General features: G+C 29.3%; 2 protein-coding genes across 3 annotated transcripts; both read right to left on the reverse strand.

The window, feature by feature from the left end:
* Positions 1 to 446: 446 nt before the first annotated feature.
* LOC132935908 (pre-mRNA-splicing factor CWC22 homolog) lies at positions 447 to 11,697 on the reverse strand. 2 transcript variants are annotated; one of them, XM_061002546.1, is made up of 11 exons: positions 11,486 to 11,697; positions 7,016 to 7,076; positions 5,849 to 6,074; positions 5,657 to 5,785; positions 5,402 to 5,593; positions 4,545 to 4,668; positions 4,322 to 4,456; positions 3,560 to 3,801; positions 2,383 to 2,651; positions 1,301 to 1,399; positions 447 to 1,233 (listed from the first exon to the last, which is right to left on the reverse strand). In XM_061002546.1, exons 1-11 carry the CDS (start codon positions 11,583 to 11,585, stop codon positions 1,203 to 1,205), a joined length of 1,608 nt encoding a protein of 535 aa, XP_060858529.1. In that variant the 5' UTR covers positions 11,586 to 11,697; the 3' UTR covers positions 447 to 1,202. The 2 variants fall into 2 exon arrangements, with proteins under 2 accessions (XP_060858529.1, XP_060858528.1); XM_061002545.1 differs by having other exon boundaries at positions 2,383 to 2,663.
* A 10,749-nt stretch (positions 11,698 to 22,446) lies between these two features.
* LOC132937376 (E3 ubiquitin-protein ligase rnf8-like) lies at positions 22,447 to 27,000 on the reverse strand. Its single transcript, XM_061004194.1, has 7 exons — positions 26,898 to 27,000; positions 24,121 to 24,232; positions 23,484 to 23,589; positions 23,322 to 23,410; positions 23,054 to 23,247; positions 22,726 to 22,945; positions 22,447 to 22,660 (listed from the first exon to the last, which is right to left on the reverse strand). Exons 2-7 carry the CDS (start codon positions 24,200 to 24,202, stop codon positions 22,587 to 22,589), a joined length of 765 nt encoding a protein of 254 aa, XP_060860177.1. The 5' UTR covers positions 24,203 to 24,232; positions 26,898 to 27,000; the 3' UTR covers positions 22,447 to 22,586.
* Between the last annotated feature and the right edge of the window lie 384 nt (positions 27,001 to 27,384).

Genomic DNA, 27,384 nt, shown 5'->3' on the forward strand with positions numbered 1-27,384 from the left:
AGCATCTTAGTAAATACTACAATATATTAAGTTAATTCTAAATTATTTTATCCATTGGTAGCCACCCCCCACTCATTATAAAATTCAGTGGTGGCGTGTTGTAATGAAAAGATATCTTTTGGTTCTTACCAAATGGCAATAGGTATATGCGTTTAAACGATATCAACTGTGTAGTACAATGTAATAGATCAGTGTACGATTATATTACGTAAAACATGTTTACCTTACTGGTTTATCCAAATGACAAACACCTGTGTAGTAGAGAATGGTAGGTAATGAGTGTCCTTAATGACTGTTTTTAACTCCAGTTGTCAACAAAATGTTAAAAGTTGAAAATGTGTTTATTTATTATAATGATTAAATAGCTATGTACTAAACTAATAGTTTTACATTTTACATTTTTTTTTTATTCTATTTCATAATAAAAGTGTAATATTTGTAATTTATATTTAACAATAATAATTGTTGTTAAATTTCACAATAGTAAAAAAACTATTTTTATTGACAAATAGTTGTATTATAATTAAATAAATTGTTTATAAATAATTAATAATTTGTGCGATTATTACAATAAACAATTAAACCTAAAGACTAGGTATAATAATAATAAAAATCGTTAATATCATGCTGAATATGAATTATGCTGTTATAGGTACTAATAAATGTTGAAGTTTTATTTCATGTGTATGTAACAAACCCATCATCTCCGTACAAACATTATGAGATGGATGGCTTGTTTAACATAACTTATCATCATAGAAATTTAACGAAGATGATGTTATTACTAAAAAAGCTTATTAATTCCGAAGTTTTTAAAAATTAATTAATTTTCAAACCAAAAAAATAATGTTTCAAATTATTATCTATCCTATTTTCTAAATATTATTAAGTTGATGTATGCATTAATTGTTTATTCTAAAAAAAACAGAAAACCGATGAATTATTATTTTTAATTATAATAGTCAATAACTATAGCTTTAAAAATACTCTTAATATATAACTCTTAAATTAAGTAAATATATTTTGTACTATAAAAGTTAATATATCTTGAAAATAAAATATTGGATTTAATAACTCCAATTACGTTTTTAACAAGTGATGAGATGAAGTTGAATCGATGTAGGTAATTGTTGCAGCCAATATGTTACAGCTAATAATTACCCAAGGTCAACGATATCAGTCACAGAAAATTATGAATTGGATTAGAAAATCAATGAGTCTTGGAATGTACGACTAGAAATTGAATGACAAATTATTTAATTATTTAATAAACTATAAAATTTAAAACTAATGGACTTACATTAAGCCATCCAAACCAATAGGTGAAAACAAATTGACAGAAAAACTGGAATGGTTCTGATTATTTCCGAAAATTCCTTCAAACGCATCTTTCAAAGATCTGTAACAACCAATTTTGTAATTATTATTTTTAAATTTCATGTTTAACATATTTCAAGAAATAAGTATGATCCACCAAGTATTCTATTTTCCATTTTTTTTAACAAATAGTTTATTTAAATTTTGACTTTTGAAATTTTTGAGTACCTATTTTTTTAACCCCCACACATGGAGGAGGCACTATAGCAGTATTCCCCATCAACTTAGCATTGATTCCACTCCGTTAGAATTATTTCCCTCCAAAAAAACATTCCCACAGCATTACTCCCCCTAAATGTTTAGATTCTGAGCGGATCAATGGTTTTAATTGATTTTACAATGATGTGTTATTTTGTCTATAAATGTCAATAATATTTTATTTGTTTGTTCAAAAAGCATGCAAATATAATACAAGGCTCCTTATATATTGTTACAATAGCAGTTAAAAAATATTAAAAATAAATATGCACACATTTTTTTATCAGCATTTAAAGTTCGAATTTTAATTAAATTATTTTGCTAATTTATTATTATAAATTTATAAAACGTTCAACTAGCTAAGGATTGAAAATGTAAAACAAGGTTCCACGTAAATAGGTAAATAAATCATTTTATTCACAATATTATCATAGGCTGATTGACCGTCTTCGCTAAGAAGAGTTTTTCGTATGCAATGATATTATACCATTGAATTCAAATTTAACAACACCCATTTGTAATGGGCCCACTTATAACCTACATTTTTAACAATTCACTGTAAAAATGGTGTTACAGTGAATTGTTAAAAATGGTAGTTTTCATTTGAAAAAAGTTTGTATCGACACTCCTTAAATGGCATACAACATCTAAGTATTTGAAAATACGGTTTTTAATTATTTTACAGATTTCCTAAAAGCAGAATTTGAATAAATGCGTTATTAAAGGATAAAAAGGGAGTTATGTAGACGCGGTGTTCACCCCTGTATAGCCTAAAGATTGTACAAAGTAAAACAATTTATTACTTACGGATCTGTAATGTAATAATTCATATTGTGTTCTCCGATATGTTTAACTAACTCGTGGAACAAATGCTTGACAAAATTTCCAGTAGATACTGTGGTTTGTTTTTCATTCAGATGTATTGTTGACAAAACCATCCAAGAAATTGTATCAGTATATAGCAGTTGAGCGAAATATTTCGCAACATTTTGTAATTTTATCTTGTCGAGACTATTGACAATAGCGTATGTGTCAACAAACAATTTCTCAAACTGGTCAATTAGCAATCTGTTTAGCTGACAAAATATCTAAAGTGAAAACATTACATTTGAAAATAATAGCCAATAGGTACTACGTGAAAGGTGATAATTCTTTTCAACAATTGTATCTATATTATTTCATTCTACTCGTATTGTATTTCATTGTGTACTGTAATTAAGTTGTTCAAATCAAAATAATTGTTTACAATTGTTTATGAAATGAATGAAATATTTTACACAAATGATTTTAAATATTTTTATAATCAATGTAATTTCAAATAATGTTACATTCATTTTAAAACTCGATAATCAATTTTACACTAAACAATAATTATAAAAAAAATAACTAACCTTAGCAGGGCTTGAAACCGATATTAGATACCGATTTTAAATACCAGTTAAAACCGTTAAAAACCAAAATCGATACCGAAACCGAAAACAAAATAGAAAAATCCAATACCGGTAATCAAAACTGAAAACACAATCAGAAAAATTCAAAACCGGTATTGAAAAACAAAAACGGAATCAGAAAAAATAAATATCGATATCCGAAACCGAAATCTAAATCGGGAAATATATTTTCGGTTTCAAGCCCTGGTCATTATAATAATATAATAATAACGCAGGACTTGAAACTGATATTGGATACCGATTTTGAATACCGGTTTAAATTGTTAAAAACTGAAACCGAAAAGAAAATCGAAAAAAATCAATACCGGTAATCAAAATTGAAATAGAAATCGAAAAATATAAAAACCAGTATCCGAAACCGAAATCAAAATCAGAAAAAATAAATACCGATAACCGAAACTGAAATCGAAATAGGAAAATATATTTACGGTTTCAAGCCCTGTGTCTTAGTATGTAGGTATGTATACATAGAATACATAGAATACATTAGGTATAATAAACAATAATTGATATAAATGCATTCTGAATCTTACTTGTGTTATGTGTCCAAGATTCTCAGTATAATCATCATTCTCACAGCAAAGCTCCAAAAATACACAGCAAATATCTTTTTCTTGACCAGGTTTCAATTTTATTTTCATTAATAGAGAAGCGCACTTTTCATACTTAAATGATGTGGAGTTCATTAAGGCTTTTACTACATTTTTTAAAATTTTCGATTTTTTGTCTATTTTTGGATTTCCTGTGCGCTTAACCACCAATTTTTGTCGTGACTCTATAAAATAGTAATTTTAATTTATCTCAGGTCAATAAATAAGTAATTTAGTGTAACATTCGTTACACCCTATATATATATAGGTATAAATTAATCACACACCAATATTGACTAATACAAAATATACACACTCAACACTTGACCCATCCAAATTATGACTAATTATTAAAATTACCTACTAATGGGAGTTAGTTTGACAGTAACCATCAACGTGATTGAACCCACTGATATACTTATTAACAGCTATAATATTCTAAGACAATAAAGTTCTATTTTAAATATAATAATTACCTACTATAGATTTATAAACTAAACGTGTCTTATTATTGATAAAAATATCATACACAGTGCTCTAACCCCCAGGTACGGAAAGCTTATCCACAAGGAATAATAAACTTTCTTTGGATAACAATGTTCCCCCGACCATGTTGTAGTAGTATAAGTACAATAATTATCGATTTATGAATGTAGTACCTACCTAGTTGAGGTTGTGAGATTACTGACTTTTATAAATACTTACTTTTTCCTGCACCATAGGTATTATAATCGTACATTAATATGTATTCATGTTTAATATCAGTTCCCAATATTTGTTTACGAAATAATGAATAAATTTGTTCACTGGCTTCATAATCCGGATCGTAAAAGTAAGAGTCTGTAAAACAAATTTTTAATTTCAAATATAAAAATTATTTTTTCAAAGTAAGTTTGAGTTATTAAGAACAAGGTAGTAAAACTCATACCCAAATATTGATCTGAAGTGAGTGGTTGATTGAAAGAAATATTCAAAGGAACTCTAAATAGGTCAGGAAGCTTGCTGTTTTTAAGCGAAATAGTTTTTAATATTATGTGTATCATATGTTTAATCTAAAATATAAAAAAATATTAGCATTAAATATTATCATTAGTCATAACTCATAAGTCATAGGGAACACTCATAACTAGGGCGGAGAAATTATTGCACTAAATAATATTTAGGTAAGAATGGATTGACAAAATCAACAATATATATTAATATAGTATAACTCTATTGATAATTATCATATTATACAAACCAATTATTTTTAATAAAGTTATTATTAATTATTGAACATCTTTATCAGTTAAAATCACATTTAATACTACAAATATCTTAAAATATGTGATATAATAAATTACAAGTTGATATTATATATGAAATCGATTATTTAGGTACTTAATATTATTATATATAAATAATATATTTTATCAATAGTCAAATACTATTATAGTAATTTTTATATTGCATTGAAATTCACACCAACAAAACAATTAAAATTAATTTACAAAATCAATGAAATAAATTTTGTAATCGGCCATTATTAACTGTTCAATTTGTGTGTACTTACTGCGTACTTTTGCGTAAATGTATACTATGCTAGAATATAAACGTATTTACTAGGTAGGTAAGTTAAAAGGATCATAGAAATTGTACTTTGCGTAAGGTTAATATATAAATAGATAGCACAAGAACGTAATACAGTTCCTGCATATGGCATATCAAATTGTAGAGACATTCTACGTGCACATGCATATCCAAAACTGAACGATGAAAATAAACAATTATCATGATACCATTTACCTTTCTGAAAAACCGTATGTTGTATAACGCTTTATCTTGGATACTATCTAAAATCGCATTGAGTTCTGCCATACAATGTTCCCTCAATTTATGTCCACATGTATTTAGAATCACAAAAAATGCATCAATTGAATCCTGGGTGGGTTGTTTGATGATATAGTGTAATAATCTGATTGCCATTAACGGAGAAACCTGTATCAATTAATATTTGTCAGTGTGAATATTTTCAAAATATTAGGACACTTTGAAACTTACTACATCGTAATTAATCAAGTACGAAATAAATAGAACTGATGCTAAATATTTACATTTTTCTTTCTTCTTATTTGCGTCACAAAATTGAAAAACACACCTTGCCAATAGTAACTCTCCAACTGATGGAACCTTAAAGCACCAAATTAAACTCATTAAAAATTGTGTTTTATCGAATAAAGTTAAACTACCTACCACATCGTAGATAAGGGAAATAAAAAAAGCATATATGCGAGTATCTCTGGTTGAATTTAACTGAGCTTCCATAATATTCTTGCAAAGTATACCTTTACCACGCCAAATATTCAAACGTACAATCTTCTTTTTAATTTCAATGGCTTTAGCTTCTGAATTCACATGCTTAATTAAATTAGAGATAGAGGTTTCTAATATATTCCAGGAAGTTGTCTGATATTCTTCACTAAAATTAGCAAATAATTAATGCAGTAAAAAGTATAGAATATATTGTCTATAAGTTAACAAATCTAGTATCCAGTAGTAATAACAAAAATTGATTAGTATAGGTACCTACTTACATAGGTAATATAGGTAACATAGGTACTACCTATACTTATAGGCGCAACTAGGGTAAAAATTCTGGATTGGAGGGGGGGAGGTTACAGCCCACATTTCACAACTATTTATTTAAAATAACCCATATATCACGGGCATGCATGTTAGAATCTGAATTTTCGTCAGCCGTATTTGTTATAACATAGTTTAATGGTTTCAAATCATTTGGTGTTGGTGGCTGAGGTAGCGCCTAGTCAGTTGATTTTTAAGACATCCCCTCCCCCTCCGAACAGGTTTGCGAATCAGCCGATTTGTCAAGCTTATTCAACAGGCCCGATTCTATTAGCTATACAAATTTCAAGAAAGCTAAAATGGGTGAGGTAAGACCGTCAGTAGCTCCTAGACTATATTACTTAAGTAAATTTTAAACATTTCATTTCGATACAAATTTAATAAAATATATTTTTATTTTATTTTATTTATTCAAAACCATAGAATATATTGTACTAAAAGATTAATTTATGTTTGAAAAAATAACATCACTATTGACATCTATATATTATTTTTAATGTTGGTGAATCTATTACCAACATATATATGAATATACTATAGTATAGGTAACTTAGATTAGGTTTGGATAGTAATTATATAATAATAGGCACCTACATAATTTTCCGAAACTATAAGGTATCCACCTAATAATATATTTGTTTCAAAGGTATAATAAATGGCAGAATCAACTCAATAAATAACTATTGTTAATAGATGTATGGGCTAAATAATGGCATATTTTTAGGTATTTTTTTAGAGTTTATAAGGATGTCATAAATAAAAATTGTAAAAAGTTACCTCTGCTTGTTTACAGTGTATTCCGGAATAGCTTTTAGTTGACTGACTCCTTTTTTTGGCCCTGTAATAGAGTATAATATTACCTTTGTCAAAAAATTAGCAGTATAATTTCATATCTATATTTTGCAAAATCTATAATATGTTTTCAACAAACAATATTGTACTGCCCAAATGTATTTATTTCTTACATCGAATATCAAAAACGATAGGTAGTGGATTATAATTGTATGGCCTATATTAATTTTAGTAAAATTATAATCAAAATACAAACAATTAATATTTAAACAGTAATAAATAATCTTGTTGTTTTTGGTACCTACACATAAACAAACAAGAACTAAACTCTAAGCTCTAAACTATGGACTTTCGTTTAAGTTGTGTGTACTGTGTTAGCATCATTATGGTTTATGGTTGGAAAATACAATAACTAATAAATTTAGTCTAAACCATGATATAAGTGTGAAACATCAGTAAATTAATGGCATACTTATAATATAGACTATAGTGTAGTACCTACACAATAATACGGCCAAAAGAAACAAATCTAACATCATTAAAACCTCACAATATTATGTATGGACCCTACCTAAATGTATAACCTATATAACCTAGCTAGGTTAAAAATAGGTACATATCCAGATTGATGGTAGTAGCGCGAAGCTAAGTAAAAAAAAAAGCTATAGTAGCCACTGTAACAATTATAAATATAAATATGTTACATGACACCTATGTATATAATACGAACTCTACCGTATGTATGATTAACTGCTGACCGATACATTAATATTAAAACACACACATAATTGTAAGGCCTATGGCCAACACACACAATGTATTAGTAAGTTAGTTCGGTGTGCACCTTAGACCTCAATACACACAACGATTACCGGACTCCGTATGACTACGATACAGTTACATAGTATAATAGAACATAGTTGATATATTTGTGAGTATTAATATTTGTAAGTGTTTAGTAGACAATAAAACACAATTATAACTGAAAAGGAATCCTAGTAATTTAAATATATTTAAGATCCTGATATCTACATATCTGCCCTTGGCTACGGTATTTATATCTATAGGATCCTACGATTCTCCCTGGATATCTTATATTTAACTGGTCGTTCCCCCGACCATGTTACATATTGGTGGAGGCGCCGAAGCCTATAATAATTACAGTTATATTTGGTTCCTAGGATTTTGTTTCAGTTTTAATAAATTTATAATTTTAAGTAGTTTAAAAAAATTTTTTTTTTCTTTAGTAAAAATTTAAGTGATTAATACTGAATATAGGTTTTAAGAGGAATTTTAAGTTTTAAGAGAGACAATTGAATTTAAAGAAAAAATTTAATTTTAAGTTTTACGTTACACCACTAACCTATATTAATAATAGCCAGTGTAGTACCATTGAAAAACCGTGCTAATTTGTGCTAATCTCTTATTTATTACTACAATAGTAGCCAGATAGGTGTGTATTATCGAGATTATAATAATGTTCATTTATAAACATAGAATTGAAAAAATAATATTTTCGCTATTGAAATCTAAATCTACTAAAAAAAGTAGTCAAAAAATATTTGGCATAATTTTTGTGAAATATTCCAAAAACTTAAGAATGTTATTATCATAAAGTATTCGAATACATAAAAATAAGTATTCAGAATATATATTTGAAATACTTTTAAAAAGTATTTTACCCAAGTCTGCAAATGGATAAACATATAAGGTCATATTATAAGGTATCAATCGATCATAAATATTGTGCTGGTGGGGGAACTCGTAAGCAGATTGGTTGGATGGCTTAAATGTTACAACCAAAAATGGTTAAGTACTTTTAGGTCCGATTTTTCGTTAGCGACGAAAACACCGTAAAATATAATTTTGCCCCCCCCCCCCCCCCCCCCCCGATCCACGTCTTATCAATCTCACTACTCTCGTTGCTGCGGTAGCATTCACTCTGAATCACGATATCATATTATTAAAATTTAAAACTACGTATTTCTTGTAGTGTACTTGTCCGTCACCAACATAATAAATTTACGTAAGTGTTTTACAAAAAGTTATTAAGTACTTAAAGCACGTTATTTCTTATTTATAGTCATGTAAAAATGACTAACAACTAATAATATATCAACAAAAAATTAGTGATATTCCAACAAAAACACTCCGCCAAACTCTGAGTAAAAAAAAACGCTAAGTATAAAAAAACCAGCTCTAAAAGTTGTGACATAATTTTATAACCAAATTTTTGAACTATAGATATCATTCATGTTAAAATAGTCTGCTAAATAAATTAAGTTAGCCTGGTGACTTAACAGGATGCTACACTGACATCTGTTGTCTCCGCCGTACAATTGCGTAACATTTTAGTTTAAAAATTAGCGTGAATTGACCTCTTATAAAATTTAAACGTAACATATATTGATATTATCTCTAGCATCTCATAGGATTTTTTTATTATATTTAAATTTTGAGTATTTTAAAGTTGTAAATTGTTTGTACATCTTAGAATACTCATTCCATTCACTCTAAATTTTAAACTAACGGAGCTAAACATGATCTTCTGAGCGTAAAATTTGGTATACTACGCGCACTTGTAAGACTACGGAGACAACAAATGTCCGTATAACGTCCTCTTAAGGGGATTCGATACCGTGATTTTCTGTTTTTGTCCAACACACACGTGACATAGTATTTTGGACGTATGTTTTGCCAAACATACCAATTGATCTAATGAAGCGATAAGAATTCTGAAAAAAGATTTGAATTTATCGTCAAGTGTACTTGAATTTGACTTTCCCACATTTTTGATATTATATCCCAAATTCCTAAAAAATTTCATATTAAAAAATAGCATTTTAAAATTGTTGTATTTCAAATCTATTTTTAGAATTCTAATCGCTTCATTAGATCAATTGGTATGTTTGGCAAAAAACACGTCTAAAATACTATGTCACGCGTGTGTTAGACAAAAACAGAAAATCTCGGTATCGAATCCCCTTAAGAAAATTACAAATTTATAAATAATATTACATAATGAGTACATAATAATATTGTCTACTATCGTAGAAATAAGTACTGTATTACTAATTAAGTGTTTTAAAGTCACCAAGCTAAGTTCAATTATTTACCAGACTATTTTATTTCGAATAGGTACTACCTATATAGTAATATAGGAATATGTTAGCTATACAGGTAATATTTATATTTATAGTATATAGTCATCGGTTTAAGTTGATACGAAATAGCATTTCACGTAAAAATAACTATCATAAATTGTTCGAATAAGCGAAATTTTTTTGAGAAAACTTACCTAATATTAGGTATAATGTTATCACTGTTAATTTAATCGATTTCTATTTTATACGTTTTTTTTAGTATTTTTTGTTATTCCCTTTACTTACGCACTAAACGCACATACAATTTTGCGTGGGTATAACACGAGGTATAACATGAATATTTACTTAAAATAATAAAGTGTAATTTTATAAATCAACAAATATTTCAGGTTATAAAAAAATATGTATTACGATTTGTTCACAACAATAAACTGTTCGAAGGAATGTTGTAATAGGTATTCGTTTCGTAAAACTAAATCTGCTGTTAGAATTTGTATATTAGTGTTTAGTGTTTGCTTGGAGGGAAATAAGTAGGTAACCTTAAGCACACATAAATAATAATAATTATATATAATGGATATCGAGCGCGCATTGAAAGCAATTATACAATTATCATAATAATACAATAATTTGTTATTAATCGTTGTGAAGGGGAGGGAGGGGGGTCATCAGTGGCGGCGTTATAATTTCTAAATTCTCATACATAAAAAAATAAAAAGTTATGCATTGTTACGTAAAAGAAAATGGAGAAAATTTGAAGTTTTACTGTAGTAAATTTGTGATAATAATATAGGTATATTTTTGATTATTTATTTAGAAACATAGCATATTATACCCAAAACATTTTAGCAATACTTTCCTGAAAATATGGTATACACAAATGAATGTGTAATCGAATAGCCATACATAAATGCCCCAACAGAAAAGAATTTGGCCCGGTATCGCCCAATAAAAAATATCTGGCGCTGCCACTGCAGGGGGTTCATTGTAGATAACGACCGGCGAGAAATAATGAATAATATTGAAGACGATGGAAGATAATATAAGGTTTTAGGTACCATATTTGTTATATTTATTTATTATTATGTATATACCGAAGAAAACGGTATATCTACTATTATTCGGAATTAACCGGATTATTAACCGGAATTATTCGGAAACGGAACGATCGGATCCGATACACAACCATAATATTATAAAATTTAGGTACGAAAATGTGGAAAGCGGCAGCACGCGAATCTGGGAAAACAGAGGTTGTGCCGGGCACGGGTTCGTGCCGTGAATGCACGCTCGAAGACAGAAGCGCAATAATGCCGCGCGAACCAGGAAACAAACAATTACAAGCACTTACCTGCACTAGGGCAGTAGCGGTAGGTCACGGAGCGGCGGCGCATTTTGTAGTTTATCAAATGCGATGGGTACTGCGGTGGTGGCGGCAACGGCTTGTTCATGGCTGAAAATCGCGGGCTCGGAGAATGTGAGACGACGAGACGACACACTCGGCCGATGGTATATAATGGTACTGGCAGTGCTGTTTGCGCGTGGTACTCAACAGGACGTGTAAGCGGCGATGGCGTAGCGGTACAAATGATAAACTGGCGAACGTGTGTCGTCGTCGTGGTCCGCCGCCGCCGCCTCCGCCTCCGCCGTTCACTGCGCCTATCGTTTAAGCGGAGCGGGTCGCGGGAGGCCGAGGCGGCCGTATGTCCTCCCTCGGCGACGGCGGCACAGGCAGTTGTTGGTTCAGTTTGTTCGTGGTGGGGAAGGGGTGTTGGAAAACGACACGTGTCCTCCGTGACTCATCACCGCTGCGGCCAATAACCTTGAAACCCGGCCAAGTAAGGTTATTATTATTATTATTGTTGTTGTTGTTGTGTGCTGCGGAATAATGTTTTAAACGCGCCTAGTCGCCTGGAGCGGGGGGAGGTAGGTGTCGTGAAAGAAAGAAATGTGTGCTCCAGTACGCACTTAACAGAGAGATACGCTGCAGCTGCAACTGCTCCTCCGTCCGCCCATGATTGGGGGACTGTTGCAGCTGTGTAACTAAGTGACTTACGCCGCAGACATTTTATTCCTATCAATACAATATCCGTATACGTCGCGATGTTAGCCGATAAATTAATATTGTTTCTTCATCGCGAGATCTCGACTCGTATGTCTGCCATGTAAAATAATATTATACGGTCCGCGATGGCCGCGTTGGGAAGATGGGACCTATACGTGTAGACTTCTACGGATACTACACGCCAAAATGGGTGCGTGTAAATTCCGCAGATTCTCAGATAGTCGATTTTAGGGTCGGATTTGTAACATGTAAAATATTTCACCTGCACATTTTTTGACATGTAAAAATAAAATAATATGTAAGCTTCAGCGGTACTAAATTATGTAAAATCCACCGATATTAAAAAAAAAATCAAACGTGTAGCCGCCAAGCAATTAAAATGATACTTTTAACGCGTTGTGTAATTAATTTTAAATTGAAAAAGCAAATATGTGTCATTAATATCAAATATAGTTTTAACTTAATCAAAAACAATATCGACGATGCTTTATTTTACAGGTCCAAAGTGATAACCAGTGGAATTTACATGATTACCGGTGGGACGTACCGGTGCCATTTATTTACAAAAAAACGTGCAATCTGTAGAATTTACAATCGCCTCGGTCGACGGCTAAATATTTGAATACCGGTATTGGGATAACGTTTTGGTTATTATGTAATAACAATAATCGACGCTACTGACCGGAGATGCTCTACTCCCGTACTAGATACCTATACTTAGTACTATAATATATTATTATTTTAATGAGACGTTGTATACATTGATATAGGAAATCACCAGAGACGCTATTTTTTATTATTTTTTTTTTTGGTGGGGAATGATGTTACTGGTAACACTTTGTTAAATGGCCGTATTTCTCTTTACAACTATTTATCATATTATTATAAAATTCGATAATTATCCGAGGTTATATTCTAATCTTTAAACAAACAAAGTCTTACATTTCTATAAGTTGATTATTGAAATAATTAGTTAGATAGTATAATTGTCTAATTTTCTTCGATGATTTTGCCGTTTCTATTTAATCATCCGATACGTATTGCGAATACACAGTTTTAATTGTCAACAATCGACATTTACCTACTATAATTTTACTAAAACTTTGATTATATATCTATGGGAACCGTTATAATGGTGATTGGTGACGGTCGAATGACTATAAGTATATACGGAATTCGTAATTTGTGTCGACTAACATTCTAATTAATATTATTAATAATATTCATTGTATCGGGTTCAATTGGTCGCGGTTCATGAGATTTAGAGAATACGTTTTGTCAAAGACGTGCTCCGCGAGTAGGAATTCGGATTTCAATTCTTAAAATTCATAATAATATAAGGAACTCGTGTATAGGACTTCTCGTATTATACCTACTTCATATTTGTGGTATACACTAAACGCGCGTAGGTGTAGGTTCGTCGGTGGAAATAATATTAAGCCCCCCCCCCCCCCTGCGAGCTCGTTACCACCACGGCAAGGCATTTATACTTAAAATATATAAAAAAAAAGGGCGTAGGTGACAGATGAATATGGGTATACACCTCTACTCGTCGACTTCCTACCACGCGGGTATGCCGGGGAACTATATACAAGCACCGAAGGATATAATTATAGCCACACATGCGTCGAACATATTATACAAGGTGGAACAGGACTCTAAAACAAATTGTCATTACAAACGTCAAATAGTCCCGTTACACCCTGTATACGAGGATTCGACAACCCCTCTCGGCACACAATAAATATAATATTATACTCAGTGACAGCTATATAGAGTGCGTACGGATGAAATAGTTTATTATTTAAGGGTCTCCCTTGCAGACATTTTGGTGTACCGTATCAAGACGATATTACATCATGGCGGCAGTGAATTATACGTATCGCGTAGCATTATTAATAAAAACCATATTTTCTTTCGTATATATATATTATATTCATCAAAAAGCCTTTATTGCCATAACATATTAAGTACCAAATGGTAGCGAGTACCCATACGTCTTACTTTTTACTTAAGATTCATTGTTTTTAATTTAACCAACGCAATGAAGTCATTGAACCTATGACTTTAAGTTATAAATTACACTTCAACTATATAAAAGGTATACATTTTCATGTTAATACAAAAATATATAATGAAATACTTTTATTAAAATATATGTTTTATACATTTTGTGTAAAAGGTCGAAACAATAATAAACTGTTTTGTTCTATTGTATTATTATATTGTACCTATATATTATATTATAAATTCTTTACGATTATAATATTCAAATGTCAATATTTATTTTATAATTGTTTGATGTTGCGTACGAAAATAATTATTCAACAACCAGATTAAATTCTTATTGGGTTCACACCACAAAGCATATTATAGTAATCGTTGACAATAAACTAATTGAACTAAAAGAAAAGTAACCTTATACTGATTTTCATATAATTATTATGCTAAATAATTTTACAATGCTATAAAATTGCGTGAAATGGGTTGGAATCTACATATTTCAAATAGTTTACCTTTGAAGCGTGCATATAAATGTATTTAATTTGAAATTATATAAAAAAATTGTACAAATCGTTGAATTTACGCATATTTTCTGGGTCTTGATTGAAGTGATGATGAAGTTTTTCATTTTGAAAATGTGTAAATTAATGATACATAAAATTATGATTTACAATAATAATTGGTTTCATATGTATAAGTGTATAATACCTATGTTAATAAATAATAATAGTAATATAATATTAATATTTGTATTATTTTAAAAAAGAATACCAGGCGGATAACAACAAAAATATGACTTTGTCAGTTTAATGAATCAATCGTGAAATTGGACTTTGGATAGATTATTATAAAAATTAGCCTACGTGACTTCGCGAGAACACTAACAAATATAATAGTATGATAAAAAAAATCAAACATAATACCTACATCCGGTGTGATGATCATTTACGTCATGTAGTCGTTCTAATATTCGAAGTCATTAATTTCAAAACATTAATAAATTCATTTGAACTATTTCAATATTATTTTATCTCTGTTTGATTTTTTTTTCTTTATATTATATGTATAGTTATACCTATATTATTACGAATATTTGTAAACTAAGATAACCCTGGGCCACCACAAGAGTTTTTCTCAATGAAGCCCAGTAATATTTTTGCTATTATTTTATATAATAAAAAAAAAAGTTACATAGTTCTAATTAGGTATACGTTTGGACGTAAGATAATATATTAGAAAAACAAATTTAATTATTTAAAATGTTTTTATTAAATATTATTTCTATCCGAATAAATTATTTACGACTATTTAAATCTTTTGTCAGTTAAAAAACCGATGATGTCTAGTTGTAGTCATTGAATTAATATCATCTGCTACACGACAAAAGCATATAATATAGCGAGAAAACAATACATAATAGTCATTAAGATATCTACTTCTACCTAAAGAAGAAGAAAATACTGTTGAATATTAAATAAATATAACATTAAGAATCATTCGATGATTATTATTATTAGGTACGTGCGAATTGACTATTCTAATGATTATAGTTAAACGAAAAAAATGAATCCCGAGTTGGTATGGTTAACTACAGTGAACTTCAGTTGGCTCGGAACAATTTTTCGCGTGGTGTATGGATGTGCTAATTAATAATTATACATACTTCTATAATATAATCTTACTTACATATACAGTATCTGAGTATCTGCTGGGACGATTTTGCGTGCCAAACTCGATCTTGAATTTTTAACGAAGCCGTATATATTAGATACTGGTTGACGGTGCGATTAACATAATATTGTATTGTCACAAGTGGTGTTTCGTACATTTCATTTAATTATAAACTGTGACCAATTATTATTATACTGGCACAACCCGTGTAGTTTGTATATTTTATTATATTTTTTGTATTTAGCTACTCTTTGTTATTGCCATTGCAAATAATAATGACCAAATTATAAAGAAAGTTTTAATTTGAGGGATTATTTGCTTAGAAAAATAAAATTGTGTTTATTTATTTTAATTACTTACTATGTACATATATACCTATTATATACATATACTTAGCCACCTAGGTGTACATATTACAAACCATTCACGGCGTACTGCATATACTACAGCCAGAATAAGTTGGTTTATAAATATGATATGTTCGTCCGATACTCCAGTTAGTTGATTTTATTTTACAACACGTATTAAGAAAGTCGAAATCGACTTAACAGAAAACAAATAAATGTTTTTTTTGTAACAATATCAATTTATTTAAATATTTTTAGTTTACAATACATCTAACATTTTATATAGTGAGTTGAAAAATAATGAATACAACGTACGTGTTTTAAATAATTATAATATACCTAATTACTATAATAGTATAATATTATAGTCATAAAGATTTTTGATGAGTACATAAATTGAAAAAAAAATTAAATAATTAATTTAAATTCTATTTACTAGGTTAAATATGTTTACGGCTTGTAATAAATATATTATTCAGTGTACTTATTCATGTACCTATAAGTTTAAATGACCTAATCTAAAACATTTTACAATGTTATGAAATAAACTACTTCGATTTTATAGCTTGATCAAATACGTATTGTCTTTTGTAAATTATTATAATAAGAAATAATCAAATTATATATCAGCTTGTATGAGACCATTCATTGTTGAGATTATTATGAAATAAATTTGATTGATCATTATGATTATTAACTTATTCAATGTAATTCACATAATCATATGAAGAAATATAACATTGATGTAACTCTAATTGTTCTAATATTATATCGATGAAAACTTATAAGAAAACTCAATTTATTTTAGATTATTAAATATTAATACATAATATAATATAATATAATATATAAGTAAATAATTTTAAGGATGGTAATTTGTGAATTTCCAATCCTATTTTGAAGTTGTTCTAATGAATAATAAATTAGTACCTAATAAATATGTGTAACAAAAATTTTATTTGAAATTCGTTTTTTTTATCAGCATTATAATATAAGATTATTTTTACAGTTTATTCATTTTAAATAAAAAAAACAAGTTTAGAGAACTAAACTATTTTTAGCTGAAAATCTGATATAAAGTGGGTAAAGATAAGTTCAAAAATACAATTTTACATAGTAATATAAAATATTTACTTTTAATTTAAAACAAATGATTTTTAGTTTATTAAAATTCAAGACCCATGTAAATTCTCCAAATACTAACCAATTTAGAAGTTTTGATGAATAAAATAACTTTTGGTATGACGTAAGACTTAAATTAAATTAAGTTAAGCCTCTTAAGTAATTGCGTAGTTTCGTAGTCCAAATATTCACGTAAGCCTACAACCCCTACAGGACTGTGAAAAACGTTGGATTCATTTTTGATTGCTGTCCAAAAAAGAGGAACTATCGGATGTGTGTTATTGATGTAAATCCGTATAAATGCAAGGGGTGTAATCATTTCAACAACAACTAGCCCTCTCAGAAATGCTCGAATGCAAATAACTCTATAGCCGTGGAAAAGTTGTTTTTCTCCCTTTAAACGAAATCTTGAATAGTTATGAAATTGTGTGGTTTATTGAGTCTGTAGAGACTGTATATCAAATTTTACTATTTCAGTGTTCACTGCACTTTTTATTAGTTCAATTATTAGCGTTGATAGATTTCCATACAGCGAAAAACCTATATAAGGAGATTGCCCTCATATCCCATTTAATACAAGTAATACAACAGTATTAAGTTATCTTACATATTTAGGCACATTAATCGTAGGGAAGAATCTTAGGCTAAAAATTATCAAAACAAAATAAATATAAGCAAAAGCTTAAAACATAATATATTAAGAGCGTACTCACGCACACGTGTTATCTCTGTCTTACAAACGTGCAACACGGAAATATGTGTTCAGTTGTACCAATATTGTGTTATTTAGCATTAGCATTGATATTAAAGTGGCAAGAATGTTGTCTAAAACATGTCGTGTATTGATATTTTAATTTTTGAGCGAGTTATGATAACAACTAAAGTTTTTAACTGGATTGATAGGTTTGATTAAAAATATCGTCTTGCCTAAACCTCAGTATAAGCCATAATAGAAAGTAAATGGTTATTGAAACAATTCTTATGTTAAATATTTATAGGTACGTATACAAAAATAATTTTATTTGAAAGTGTGATTATTAAAGTTGTGTAGCAAATAGTTCAAATAAATAGGTCTGAATAAATTGTTCATACTAAACATACGATAAAATAAGTATTAACCGATATTAACTTCACATATGTCTATATCGAAAACCGTGTCCACAACTATAAAGGGTAAGAGGGCCAGTGAGTGAACACCTTTTAAACCTTTGAACTACATACCTATATATGTTACAGAGAATTCCTGGACATTAAATATATTTGTATTATACATCAAAATGTCATGCAATATAAACGTCACATATTTGTTATGTTAAAACAAATTATGTTTAGTAATTATACGACATTATTCAAAGAATAAGTCTGCTCATATTATTTTTATATATTTTTCAAAGCAAAGATATACACTTAGTCTAAAAAAACAAAAACAATTTAAAAGATTTAAACCTTAAAAAAGGTGGGCAAGTGGGTACCGCTCTGCTGTAGGTACATTAAGGGTCACTGTGATAGATGGGTTGAATTAAATATTCAATGATATACCTAAAATCGTTGTAGGTACATACACGAAAAACGATTCTGGGTGTCAGGTTATTTTTGTATAATATATCAGTCATATTGTATTGAATTTTATGTAGAAAACATGGTTTTAAGAGACTCTTTGTCATCGGGATATATATACTATATACTAGAGAGCCTAGATAATATATATATATATATATATATATATACAAAGGCTCTCTACTATATAGGCTCAGACATCTACATAGTACTAGATAGCGAACTCCCACCGTGTATTGAAACATCGAGGTCGGGGGGGCAATCGCATGGTATTTCATATTACAAATAAGATTAATTACGATTTATTTTGTATTGTATTTTATTATTTCTTAACCTGTAGTTTTAAAAACAAAAAAAATATTTTATCTTAGTCATTTTCATTTGCTATTTTATTTTACCATTAAAAACGATGTTGTTCCTAATACATTTTGTATAATGAATGAAATATTTTGAAAAATGGCGGCTGTCGACAGCTAAGCTTCACTTGATAACAATTTAAATTATATAGGAGTACTTTATCTAGTTAGTATATAATGTTTATATAGGTATTATATAATATGTATAGTATATACATCTCGATGGGTATACCACCGTTGTTATCGTACAGATTCATTATCATGTTATATACTATAAAACTATGCTATGCTATACGTCATTAATATTTTTAATTAGTATTGTTGATGAGTTTTTCAGCTAAAATCTAAATTTATAATATTGCTTGAAAATTAAACCTTAAAAATGATATAGGCGGCCGTGATTGATGATAACAACAAATTGATAATAACGACTGTATATTATGTGATAATAACATAATAATTTAATATGATAACATGTATGAAACTGTCTAGTATCTCTATGTCCTATAATGTAGCCAGTACTCAGTACAGTAGACTTATAGTTATATAGTTATATATATATATATATACTTATATACTTATATACTTATACCATTGAACATTTCAACATTTGAACTATTACTATACCTATAATAAGTAATAACTATTGTTAATTTATTATATTGTTCTACGACTTCAATGGTCTCTACTCTCCAATACTTTAATCCATTCTCCACCGACAAGTGCCAATAGTGAATAGGTACACCATAATATTATTATGTATAGAATTCAATCTTATAACGATTATGGTTTTAAGTTCATAAATTAAAGAATTGATGAATATTATTTTTAATTTTCTTTGTTAGCACTTCTGAAAGATAAATTTGTGCAGAAGATATTGTGTTCAAAAAGTTGGATGTTGCATTTTACATATTGGAAATCATGTTAAGATGGCACCGCACTATAAAGAGGTAATTTATCTACTGTATCAATTATTCTCAGTAGTTATTCTAGTGTCTAGTCATAAAATGTATAGTCCAGTGACATGGTGAAGATAATTTTTTGAGGCCTGTGCCTCAACATAGATGGGTGGGTAGTGGGGTGTACTGATATGAAGCCATGAGAATAATATGAGATTGACTTATCATAATAGAGAATTAAATGTTATCAAATAACAAACCTTTGGGAAGTCAGGGGGACTTGTAAGTTGTACAGTTTTTACTTATAAAAGTAGTGGTGGTGGTGGTGATGATGGTAGTAGTAAAAATAAAAATGCATTGGGCTTCACACTCAAAAAATGTTCGACAAGCCACTGGTATAGTAAGAAAACTTACAAGTTTGTTGTTACATACATCTTTTAATAGTTTTTATTGATTTATCATTGCTTTAAAATCTAATACCTTAGCACTTGATGTTTCTGTATCTTATAAGCATGTGCAAAAGGTATGCATGCCACTCCTTACTTTGAGACTACAAGTTAAATGTCTTTTAATCCCCTAGAAGCGTTTTGTTTACTCAATATCAAGAAATTAAAATGTCGTTTTCTAACAATAGCCTCAGAAATATATATTGAATAAGTTATAAACATCCATCAAAACATAATATCAACCTTACAAAGTGTCTCATCTTTTATAAAGTATTTCACTCATCTTGTAAAAACTTACATTTGTAGTCATATGCAGTGGCATAGCCAAGGGATGGTCGATGGACGTTTAGGTACAACACGTTTAGGTACAACACGTTTAGGTACAAATAGACACAACGTTTGAACACATAGAATAAAAGGTATTTTATAATTTTACCTAGTAAATCAGTGTAATCAGAGAACGTTTGGGTAACAAAATACACATACAATATTAGACAATATATCTTTATAACACCTGTATCAACATAATATATATCACTACAGATTTCTTTATTCATTCAATCATTCAAAATCAGTATCTCAGTTTGATTCGTTTTTCCTAACGGAACAGTAAAAATCATAAATGTTAATATTACTGATGTTTTTGATACCTGTCATGGTAAAAAATGCATTATAATTGCCAATTGGTAATTTACAATGTAGTGAATTTTAAGTAAACAAAGAGGGGCGCAACATTTTTTGTTATACCAACTAAACAAAACTGTAACATTACATAAATACATATAAATAAAAAATTAATGAATTTAAACTTGACAATAATACTATCCATGTTATGTCGGAAATATAAAATTGTATAATAAATAAGATTGCAGTAAATAAAATCAAATACAATTTTTAAATTAAGTAGATTTAGTATTTTTGTAATGACCCAATGATTTAATATAGTATTATGTAATACAAAAAATATTTTTAAATAAGTAAAAAAAAAGAAATAGAAAACAATTATGAGTGAACCTCCTGGCGTTGTCTCTTAGATAACGCTAATGTTCTAAAAAATAAATTAGAAAAAAAATGTGTACCTAAAACGTATTGGTGCTCAAATGTAGTATTATTTTAAAAATATGAGGTACCCAAACGTAGCATTCATTTTTGGTGTCTGAAAAAATGTGCTAAACGTGTTACTTGTGTTCCCAATCATTCTCCCGATTTCAATGTAAAAATATTGTTTTGAACGTGTTTCGGCGTTTAATTTTACAAATAACTTGTAGGTTTACAATTGTTGAAAAATTGCTATAGGGGTGCTTTTATTAATTGGTTTTACGACAATATTTATGTTATAATTTTTATTGTTATTTTTTTTGCGTTTATCAGTTATCGTTTATCAGTTTATTTTTATTTTGCTTTGTGTCCCTCCCCCCATTTCAAAATCCTGGCTACGCCACTGATCATATCATGTTAAAAATGTATATAAAAGCTATAATTTGTAATTGTTACTAATTAGATAACATATTATTTTAATATTTGTTAACTTTTTTCCTCAGTTTTTGGTCTTAATATTGGTAATTATATTATAAAACACACATTTTTATCTTTTATTTCTATTCTAAAGTTTTATTAAAATATCAACCTATATACAAATAATTGTTTGAAATTTTTAATATTCTACAAAAATTCTATAGTAGGTTCTTAAAAGTATTTAGTGAATTGATTGCATCACACATTGTAGACTATAGTCACTTTGTTTAGTTAATTTTTATAAAAATATTTCAAAAAACAATTTATTTTTGGAGAAATATAAACTATTTTTTAATGTGGCACACAACCACCTATATGCTATTATTTATATTTAACCATAAGGCATAATACAATCAAGTTACTAATTTTGTAACAATTATAGAAATAGTTTTAATTCTAAATATGTTGTACACAGTAATTTAGTGGGATTGGAATACATTTACCACTTTACATTATTTGATCGTTGAGTATTAACTTGGACGATGTTCATTTAATGTCATTGCTATAAACTCAAGTCGTCTACGCTCAGCTTGAATTTGTACACCTATAATAATAAATAAATTTTGTAACAATAGGAAATATTCTATTATGGTATAGGTGCTTCATTACTTGTTTGTTTATCCTTAGCTCGGGCTACTTCCAAGGCCTTGAACGCCAATCTAGTTTCGGCTGGCATCAGTTCCATCTTTCTTTGGATGAAGTTATTCATATTTAAACAGTGTGTATAATTGGTTACCAAAACCCGACATGTTGGACAATGATTATATTTCTCTAACCATTTGTCAATGCACCATTCACAAAACATGTGTGAGCAACTAAGCAATGATGGCTAAATCAATGTGAAATAAAATAAATAAAAATGTGGTCTTCTATGATTAATTATATTTTTAATTGTATCTTTTATATTATATTTTCTGAAAAATTATCAACATTTTACCCTTATGAATACTTCACAACAAATACAGCACTGGCAATCGTCATTACCCAACAGCGCAATATTGAATTCCTCAGTAAGCTTAGCATTTTTATTTTTTTCCTCTTTTAACTGTTCAGTTAGCGTACTTGTTGATGTTCCGAGTGCAACAATTGTTCTATTTAGTTTGGCATTCTCATTTCTTAGCTCTTTTAAATCTGAACAAAATGTTTAAATGTATTTTTATATTTTAATATGAGTTAAGTATACAATTTTAGGTGGTGATTTATACCGTGTTCCAGTTGTTTTTTTATGGATTTGGTTTTCTTTAATTTATTTGGAAATAAATATTTTTCATCATGTACAACAGCTGTAATCGGTCTGAAAAAAATAATGCAAAACAAAAATAAATTATAACTATTAAAATTATAATTTAATTTTGTGAAAACCCTACTCGATGGTCGACTCGATGGTGGTTGTTTGCTGAACTTGTTTATGGGTGGTACCTGCAGCTCCAAAATCTAGTAAAGGATATTCATCATCATCATCATCCAGTTTCACTAAGGAAAACAATTGATTTTATAATTATGAATTATTTATAAACTTTATAGTACAGTTGAAAAGTTTTACTCAAACTCTTTTAACTCAAGATAGTTAATACCCCAAACTTTTTCCAAGTCCCTTGAATTTTCTATCGTTGTATTATCTTGGATAACTCAAACTTTAAACCCTTCAAATTTGTGTTAACCAAGTTCGACTATATTTGAAAATGCATAGTATTCTATTCTTTTATATAATTCAATATATATATATGTACTTAGTTTATAAAATTATAAAATGTATTTTACCTTTCATTAAAAATTATAATATTTCAGAAATGTCAATATTTTTTTGCCATAATTATTTTGATTTTATAAGTAAAAAGAAAATAACTATAATCATACTTATATACTATTTGTGTCTAGTTTAATATCAGTTATTTTGATTGGAATCTTTTTAATTTGATTATGTTTAATATATTACTATTTTGTCACAGCCAATTTTTAAGTAGGTTCTTGAAATACAATTATTTTTAATTATATGATACTCACATGACAGCTTTTCATGTCTATTGACACATTTCTTACTAGACCGACAAGATCCATGCAAGCAAAATTTACAAATGGGATTCATATTGCTCCAAAGGTGTCTTATTAACTGTTACTGAAAACAGATTTAAAATTAACTCAGACAGAAAAATTTAATTTTCATAGATTCACAATGTTCATAATTATTTTAAAAAGATTACCATCATTAGAGACTACCAATTTGATAATAGATAATATTATATAGCTTTGATTTTTCTATTGTGAGTTGTTTTACATTGTTGAAATGTTGAGCTGTAGATAGATCGTAGTATAATGTAGCAACATTCTGATATAATTATTTGATTTACAGTTTGAAAGTAATGATCAAGAGGTATTTTAAAATCGATTGTAGGTATAGCAAACAAAAAATGTTAGGAGAGTGCAAATATTTGTATTGCTAAACTCTAATGTGGAAACCGCAGAGAGATTTGAAACGCCTTGGTGATATATTTGTGAGATATTAGATTCTAAATGAGTGATTCAGCTAACAATTTTTAAAGAGTACATTTTTAAAATATTGTTATTTTACTATAATTTATCAGATTGAAACCACCATATAAGTTATAATAACTACATTAATTAAATTATCCATTTCGTCACACCATCGAAATTGTCATCGGTGTCATCGGTCGTGTGACATTTCCATCCCAAAATAATTATAAAGAACTTCTAAACGGGCAACACTAGTAAAGTTTATTCAACGCTACTATCAACATATTATACAGGCACCTAGTTGTGTGAGAGGTAGTATACATCTGATTGGAGTACAGACTTCTATACAATTTACATCGTTACAAGTGAAGCTCAGTTGTAGACGGCCGCCATTTTATCGGTTGGCAAAACATTTCATGTATTATACAAAATGTATTAAGACTACAGGTTTAGAAATAATAAAATACAATACAAAATAAATCATAATTAATCTTATTTGCCATATAAAATACACTCGGGAATATTCAATGATTTTATACATTTTAAAACCTAGTTGTTTAATTACACTAATTAGTAAGTACAGACCATATGCTTCAAAACAAATTGAAAATAAACATGCATTTTTCTAATCCTGGTATTTCAACCACATCAGTACGTTATTGTATAGCAGATTTTAGCTTATCTATACTCAGTCAAACTGACAAATGTGTTACACCTACAATTGTATAAACTAATCACCAATGCTTATGCGAAACCAGGGGAGTGCTCACGGGTATTTTTTATTTTTATTTTATGGCATTTTTGCCGTATAAAAATGAAAGTATATTTATCGCTATATAACGTAGGTACTAACGTAGTCTGAGAATAGTTAAAATTTTTATATCCCCCCCCTCCCCCTTTCAATAAAGCTGGACACGTCAATGCATGAAACTAACTCGTTAAAGTACACACATTTAGCTGTTTATACCTGAAACGTGTCTTATTAAGCACGGCTGCCTCGAACTGCTGGATCACGAATGTCAGGTAGTACATACGCGTAAATGCTGAGGATTAACAAAAATGCCATTAGTGATTTTTTGCATGATATCAAATACTATACTATGTCTCAAAATAGAATACACCAGTTTCGCGAATCGTGACTAATGAAGCTCGTAACCCGATTTCCCCCCCCCCCCCCACTATGCGGTCAAATTGACTATAAAATCGACTCGCAAAATCAGCTGTTGGAAAAGACGCCAGCGCCCTCTACTAACACCACGGTTAGGTTAGGTTACGAGTTAAGAATTTAAGATATCTTAAATCGTTCTCACGGAGAGTGCTTGTTGTAATTTCTAGAACTCAATTAGGTAGTCACCTTATCATATCCCGATGTCCAACCTGTATATTATCTTAAATATTGAATATACTTATAAAATTGTATAATGCATCGTTTATTAACCTGTGGTACACGTACCACTAGTGGTATACGTACCACTAGTGGTACGTTGGAAGCTCGTAGATGGTACGCTAATAAATTCCCTTTCATAAAAAAAAATGATATGGATCATTATTCAAAATAATTATTATTTGGTTTATTTGATATTAATAATAATATAAATACAACTGTACATATTTAATTTTCTTTTTATGCATTAAATGGTTATATTATCATAATTTCGTAGTTCCCATAGATATATAGAACTAGATATCCGACTACTATACAACTGTCATGCAATGTATTGAGGTTGTGTTGCCATTTGTCTAAACGGCAATGTTTATATTTTATCATATTTAAAATATATATATTGATCATTGTTATCATATAAAAGTGTAAACATTGCCGTTTAGGCATAGAGCGGACGGGATGGGGACGCGGCTTCAATAACAAAGTATAGTCGGCTATCTAGCTGTTCTATATGTCTATGGTAGTTCCTAATAAAATAAATGTTCATACTTGTAAAATCACGTATTTATTTTTGATAAGGAAAAAACGTATGCGCATATAAAAAGGTTGAGAACCGCTGGTATAATGTATAGTTGGTATGTATGGCGCATTCTGTACAATGGTTATTGTTAAACGGCCGCGTCGAGCGCTCTGGTACAAACACCTGGTGAGCAGACCAGTTTAGAGCAGATGCTCTGCGGCGAACAAAATCTGGTCGGCCTGCTGGTGTATTATGCTTTGAGCCAGAGTATATAATATGTATTATGATTAGTCGTGATAATATTATATTCACCCAAATTACGACATTGAACACTTAAAGGTATTAAATACAATTAATATGAACATTGTTTACTACGATACAATATATAATATTATGTATACACACCTGTGGAAAGATGACGGTGGTCGGAGGGTTGATCGCTACAACGGTTCAGCGAGTATTGAGTAACAAGCCGCCTGGAAGATACCTTGATAACGCCTGTGCTGAGGCCGACTGCCGAATGCCCGAACGTCGGAACGCGCCGTTGTAACTACTGCCGAAAACTGGTCCTCTTACGTCACCCGACCCCCTCCCACCCGGTAGGGGTACCAATCTTGTCACAACGCCACCGTCGCAAGACTGATCCGCAGTGTTGTGCTTTAGATAAATTTATCTAGATCAAAATTTCATATCTTTATCTTATCTAGATAAAAAATAAAATTGACATCTAATTTTCATCTAGATAAAAATTATAGCTAATTCACAAAATCCGTAGCTAATAATTAATAATAACTATTTTACAATATTATCATTCAATATAAAATAAACAACTTAATAAGAAATCTCATTTGAATTACTTGCAAAAATTGGTTCTAAAATAGTTTTTCATAGC

The sequence above is a fragment of the Metopolophium dirhodum genome, chromosome 1 (assembly GCF_019925205.1).
Source record: "Metopolophium dirhodum isolate CAU chromosome 1, ASM1992520v1, whole genome shotgun sequence".
NCBI classification, from domain to species: domain Eukaryota; kingdom Metazoa; phylum Arthropoda; class Insecta; order Hemiptera; family Aphididae; genus Metopolophium; species Metopolophium dirhodum.

Bases quoted from the DNA above. Each gene is read 5' to 3' on its own strand.
- LOC132937376 (XM_061004194.1), bottom strand. From the start codon at position 24,202: ATGAATCCCATTTGTAAATTTTGCTTGCATGGATCTTGTCGGTCTAGT. The intron at 23,590-24,120 runs GTGAGTATCATA...TGTTTTCCTTAG, and splicing joins TAGACATGAAAAGCTGTCAT to TGAAACTGGATGATGATGAT. The intron at 22,946-23,053 runs GTAAAATGTTGA...ACATTGATTTAG, and splicing joins GTTGTGAAGTATTCATAAGG to CCATCATTGCTTAGTTGCTC.
- LOC132935908 (XM_061002545.1), bottom strand. From the start codon at position 11,585: ATGAACAAGCCGTTGCCGCCACCACCGCAGTACCCATCGCATTTGATA. The intron at 6,075-7,015 runs GTAACTTTTTAC...TGCTAATTTTAG, and splicing joins TACACTGTAAACAAGCAGAG to TGAAGAATATCAGACAACTT. The intron at 5,594-5,656 runs GTAAGTTTCAAA...TAATTGATACAG, and splicing joins ACTTGATTAATTACGATGTA to GTTTCTCCGTTAATGGCAAT.